Consider the following 6,028-nt stretch of genomic DNA (forward strand, 5'->3'; position numbering starts at 1 on the left):
CCAATCTACCGCTATTTCCAAAATTGCTACTTTTGCATCAGACACCCTGTATATTAAAAAATTTAAAGCTCTAAACATGAACAAAGTTTTAACTTTTTAGCAAAATGAAAATACAATACAAAAGTTCACAGTTGGGGTGCAGACATATATGCATAATAATTTTATTTAGAAAAATAAAATTAAGTGTACTGATTAAGTTACTTTAAATATGGCTTTTAATAAATGTAACAAGATAGTGGTAGTGAAAAAATATTGCTTGGGCGGAACATTTTATACAAATAAGTAGTAATGGGCATTCAAATTTGTTGTTTGAAAACTTTGAATCGATTTGATTATGTACAGATTCGAATTATTTTGAATATTATTTAAAAAAGAAAGACTCTTCTCTTTCAGAAATATTTAAATTAATCAAAATTAATGTATACAATAATAAACAATTACACGCACTTGTTTTTTCATACATATTCAGGTCTACGTTTTGAATATATATGAACAATTTTAAGTTTTTGCCATATATTCAAAGTGATTCGATATACCCCTAAAGCCCATTACTACTAATAAATAGTACTTTATAATGACAAGTTAATCGTTATGATAGTGTTAACCATAAAGGCACTTGGGTGAAAATGTGTTTTGTAAATACTTCAAAATTAGAATTATCTGTTATATTAAAACAATGTTTGATTATTGCGAATCAAACACTGGCAGTGCCAATAGTCGAGGAATGTTTGATATATTATATCCTTTTTCATAAATGCAGACTTGTCAAGTTACTAAAACAATACATATAAAACAATACTCTGGAATGTATAGTAGACTATTTTCAAAATAATACTCATAAGCTCCAGGCCTGATTGGAATGTAAGGTTCGAACGATTGGTACTGATCATGATTTCAAGACTTTGCTACTTAATATTTTCTAAAATATAACTATAAATTCATATGTTATATATATATTAGTCACGACCGAAAGGACTCGCTATACGCATTCTGAGCTTGAAGTTTTATCGCAGAAATTTAAAAATCTGCGAATAATGGAATAACATTATTGTCTTTGACTTCAGAAAGTAATAGTTTTAATAATTTCAAAATAAAAAAATTCTGAAGCACCAATATTATATGGTATTTACACTTAGTGAGTTCTTGCGAATATTTTCGTTGTCTCTCAATCGGTCGTGTCTCTCGCAAAAAGAACAAAAATTATAAATCCTCTGTATGAGAGTCCAGACGGTGAAACTCGTCAAATGATTCGGAAACTGCCAAAAAAAGCTGCCCTCAGCGAATAAGTAGTTTAACGTGACATTGTCGTGGATATGATTAGTCTGGTAATGAAATATCTGCCTTGACTAACATATTCTAGCTTACGAAAGCGTAACCGTGTCAACAATTTGTATGTCTGGCGCCTCTCATCAACGGAATCAAGATACTAGGACTTTGAGCCTGCCTGAGGAATGGATGTTGCAATAATTCAGCTGCCGTGGCCCGTTGCGCTGGGTCGCGCACGAGCATTCGCTCAAGGAAACCTTGAAGACGTGGACTAACCTGTAGATAACGAACGCTGTTAATTTTCTAAATTCAAAACCTATTATCGTCCACCGACATGACGCGAGTCCAATGTTTGTGCCAAAATTAAGGAAGAAAAACAGATTAATCTTACTTTATGAAAATTCTTTAGTTTTGGTGGTGGCATATCCCTGATGCGTCTCATAGCTTGTAGAGGTGGCTCATTGAAAAATGGCGGCTCACCGTCGATCATTTCAATGATCATTATTCCTAATGACCAGATATCCACTTCAGGTCCATATGGCAACCTATAATTAAAGATATATCGTTTAGTTGTGTATGCCAAAAATTGAAATAATGATATTTAATGTATATTAATAGAGGTTTCCAACAACTCCCAGCTCAATGTCTCTTAATATTCGGAAATTTTAAAGAGGAATGCAAGAAAGTTTTAAAAATAAATAGAACAAGTACGTTCCTCAGATATTCCGTGCACTACTCTTGATGCAATTAATTTTTCTCTATAACCGTTTGAATAATAAAACAAAAAATTTGCATTACTTTATTAAAAGAAAACCAGATAATACAAAATACCTTGAAATAACTTCGGGGCTCATCCAGTATGGGGTTCCTACGAGAGACTTTCGCTTTGGTAATTCTTGAGAGACTTGAGCACAGAAACCAAAATCTGACAGTTTTACTCTGCCGTCCGCCGTAAGTAATATTGAATCAGACTTAATATCCCTGTGTATAACACCTTGCGAGTGCAAATACGCCAGTGGCTTGAGACATTGAGAACATACTGTAGCTATCTGACTTTCGTCCATTCTTGAATACGTTACGATATCGGTTAGTGCACCTCCCTCTAGATACTCCATAACCACCCACAATTCGTCGTCCACCAAGAAACTATTATACATCTCGACTATATTTGGGTGATGGTAGTCCCTCATAATAACGACTTCGTTGAAAAGTAATTCGCGTCTTTGCTGTTTCCTCAAATCCATTTTCTTCACTGCAACTTGGCGGTTTGTACTCTTATCTGTAGCTATGCACACTGTTCCTGTACTACCCTCGCCGATCTTCAGGAAATTCTCCAAATTTTCTCTCGGATCGCCTTGGCTTACCTGAAGGTAAGCGCACATGCAGAATACATAGACATCGTATCACAAAAATTATAAAAATGAGTTCTAGACTGAGAAACTTGTTTGCTCCATGTGTCAGTATTGTAGCAATAAGAATTATAACCGGTCATATTATTCATAGAAAGAATAAGGACACTCGCTTTGAAAAGATAACATCTTTTAATTCATCAACAATATACCGTATCGTGTGATAAATGAAAGTTAAATATAAATTTTACATACCACCATCTGCAAAGCAGCCCGGAACTGTTCGTGCGTAAGTCTCTGCTCCGTTTGCTTATTGGTATTATTCGAACCTGCGCCAACTGCCAAGTTTCCTGAGGACACGGCAGTTTTCATGTTCTGATTTTGGTCTGGAGTAGAACTGGTGCCCGATACCGCGGATGGTACGCTCGGCTTTGACAAATTGTGCATCGACTGGGAAGTTTCCATCGGTTTCTTCAAATGCGACTGGAGATTAGAGTTTTCAGGCATGTACGCCTGAGAATATTTATTAATATTATGTGAACTCAATTGACTCAGAGGTCGTTGCGAGGCTATTGAACCCACTGGCGAAATTTTTGGCTGTAGCTTGTGTAACATTTGACCAGCTTGATGGTCCCTCGATGCCTCCACAGCTGAACCCTATAAATCAAATATCACTTTACAATCGTTACTTACTTTTTAAAAATATATTCTGCCTTTTTCAAAATACAACGAGCTAATATCTCGGCTCTTGCACTTTAATAAAATACAATGCGTTCAGATTCTCTCGCGTAAATTAAGTTGAGAGATTCAATTTAACGCACATAGTTTTGTCAGATTAATAAGGAGCAAAATTATATAGTAAAGTTAATTTAAAAGGCGAGATTATGTTCTTAAAGTATATAGTTGTTAAAGTCTTAACGTCATTACCTGTACATTGCCGTTATATTGGCCTGACGTCATGGCCATCTGTGAGTTTAGTCTATGAAATTCTGTATCGAGAAGTTGCGGGGTATTAGAACTTTGTACTGGAGCTTGTGAATTTACAATAGGACTTAAGTTTTGGAAATTTAAGGACAAGTTTGGTACATTTGATCCTGAGTGAGTCAAATTTGGCGAGGATTGCATATTAGGATTGAGATTTTGTAGATTTGGAATTATGTTCTGCATGCTGGAGTTGAGTCCGCTGGCGACGCTTGGGGAATTCTGTCTCAGCTTATCGATGTAATTATGCGGCTTGCCAAAGTTTGTAAAACCCTGATTAATGTTCGAAGGTATCTCTTGGCCTTCGGGGACGGATGGCGGAAGATTGCTGTTATGCCTACAAAGTGAAAGAAACAGATCATGTTATCACGTCTTATCAAAATATTTCGATAAGAATATCTGCAACAAACTCGAAGCTATCTGATCTAGCGGCCAAGTAACATTAACAAACAGAAATTTGGGTGTTTTACAGTAAAAATAAACATTTCATTTCAACGGTTTAACCGCGTCTAAATGTACATGCACGCGTTCCGGCAACACAGTGCCTCCTTCAGCACATAAAAATTACAGTAAAGAAGTCGAACGTAGGTACGCAATTTTTATAAAACGTTCAGACGATGTGTCAGGTTGTAAAGTAACGTTTCCATCGGTTCGAATTTCGATTAGTATGTGTTGTTAACATTAAAATATCTCTTGACGAGTTGGAAATTGACCATGTCAAGAAATCACACACGTCGAGAGCAAATTCAAAGTTTGGATGGTTGAAACGTCAAGAGTCACTGTTTCCATCAATCTTATATCCTCGGTTGTTTGTTCTCGACTGAGAACAACAGAAACTTAAAGTTGCCCGATTCATTTGCATCAATTATAGCTATGGTAATCCGCAAAATACATCTCTGTCAACGAAAAATGTGTTATATTTGCTACAAGATACATGTACCTTTGAATGGGCTTGTAGACAAACAACAGGGCGTATCCCGTTTGGACACGTAACGATTGGACACCGCTCGATTGAACACGCACTATTGGACACACATTATTGGACACCGAAATCATTGGACACCGCATTATTGGACACAAGTATTATTGGACACAAGTATTATTGGACACCGCATTATTGGACACTGCATTTTTGGACACCGCATTTTTGTACACCGCATTATTGGACACAAGCATTGCAAGAATATTGTGCTTTACAGAAATACGCAAACCCGATACAAAATATGTCCGATCGGGCCTGTGTCCGATCGAGTCCGTGTCCGATCGGTTATGTGTGCAATCAGGACAATCCCAATGCAGTGTCCAATCTTGCAATGCTTGTGTTCAATAATGCGGTGTCCAATAATGCTTGTGTCCGATAATACGGTATCCAATAATGCTTGTGTCCAATAATGCGGTGTCCAATGATTTTGGTGTCCAATAATGCGTGTCCAATCGAGCGGTGTCCAATCGTTACGTGTCCAATAGAAGGTCACCCCAAACAACATATACGTTTTGCGGCTACGATTCAGTTAGATCGCAATACCTGTAATCTCTCCTGAGCCGTGGCGGACTCGAGGAACGTAGAGAATTGGAACGAGCGACTGTGCTGGTCTTAGGCAGGCCATTCTCCACAGTCCTGTCGGTAGCGAGCGGTCTGCTTATCCTAGGATCATTGTGGCCCCTCACGATGGTCTTGAGGTCGAGGATCTCGGTGGGCGTGATCTCGCTCGGGTCGACTAGGGGCAGCGGTCTGTTGGTCGACTTGAGAATCTGGTTATTGCCGACGATGGAGGCCCACTGCAGCGGCAGCCCGACGAACTTGCCCTCGCGCTTGTCGAACCCGGTGTGGACTCTGTGCTCGAAGTTGGTCGGCGTGGAGATCTGCGGTTTCTTTTTCTTCCTGTTAAATATTGTCCCTGCGTTCAAAACGGCAGATTATTAGGACGGCGTGGCGCGTCATCTCGCTGGCAGTGTATCATCTAACGCGACACGAATGTGTCGTATCAGGGACAGAGGAGCACGCGATTCCGTCCGAGACGCGTGTCCACCTGTGCGCCGCGCCTGATCTCGCCGCCGCGGTCGCGAACGCGTCCGGGAAGAAACAACCGAGGATTTTACAGATCGAGAGCCCTGGCGTTCGCGATACACGCGGCAGAAATCGGGCGTACGGGTCGCGGGCGCGGAGTGAAAAGTTGTGAAAACAGCGCGGGGCGAGGGAAGCAGAGTTGACAGCAACGCCTACCGAACGACATGATCCCTGCGGCTCCGCCGAGGCTCGTCGAACTGGAATTGTCGAGGACGGGATCCCCGGGCTGCTCGGGCAGCTCGTGGTGCGTACGCGGCTCGCGAGGGTGTCGAAACATAGGCGATGTCGCACGTTAAAACACAATAAATACGCCATTCATCCACCTCGACACAGGTCGCACTCGCAACACCGGCGCACCGCGCGG

The 6,028-nt window shown here is 40.2% G+C and overlaps 1 protein-coding gene across 2 annotated transcripts; it reads right to left on the bottom strand.

Moving 5' to 3' along the window:
• Window positions 1-55: 55 nt before the first annotated feature.
• On the bottom strand, window positions 56-6,028 carry LOC105558584 (serine/threonine-protein kinase PAK mbt). 2 transcript variants are annotated; one of them, XM_012006346.1, is made up of 8 exons: window positions 5,821-6,028; window positions 5,122-5,494; window positions 3,543-3,933; window positions 3,198-3,272; window positions 2,871-3,128; window positions 2,098-2,630; window positions 1,658-1,811; window positions 56-1,542 (listed from the first exon to the last, which is right to left on the bottom strand). In XM_012006346.1, exons 1-8 carry the CDS (start codon window positions 5,939-5,941, stop codon window positions 1,381-1,383), a joined length of 2,067 nt encoding a protein of 688 aa, XP_011861736.1. In that variant the 5' UTR covers window positions 5,942-6,028; the 3' UTR covers window positions 56-1,380. The 2 variants fall into 2 exon arrangements, with proteins under 2 accessions (XP_011861736.1, XP_011861735.1); XM_012006345.1 differs by having other exon boundaries at window positions 2,871-3,272.

This window comes from Vollenhovia emeryi, unplaced genomic scaffold (assembly GCF_000949405.1).
Source record: "Vollenhovia emeryi isolate VEMERY1.0 unplaced genomic scaffold, V.emery_V1.0 DF939329.1, whole genome shotgun sequence".
NCBI lineage: Eukaryota > Metazoa > Arthropoda > Insecta > Hymenoptera > Formicidae > Vollenhovia > Vollenhovia emeryi.

Excerpts from the sequence above, each read along its gene's own strand:
- LOC105558584 (XM_012006345.1), bottom strand. The coding sequence starts at position 5,941 with ATGTTTCGACACCCTCGCGAGCCGCGTACGCACCACGAGCTGCCCGAG. Across the intron at positions 5,495-5,820 it reads CGCAGGGATCATGTCGTTCG|GGACAATATTTAACAGGAAG; the intron begins GTAGGCGTTGCT and ends TTTTGAACGCAG. Across the intron at positions 3,273-3,542 it reads AATATAACGGCAATGTACAG|GGTTCAGCTGTGGAGGCATC; the intron begins GTAATGACGTTA and ends TTTGATTTATAG.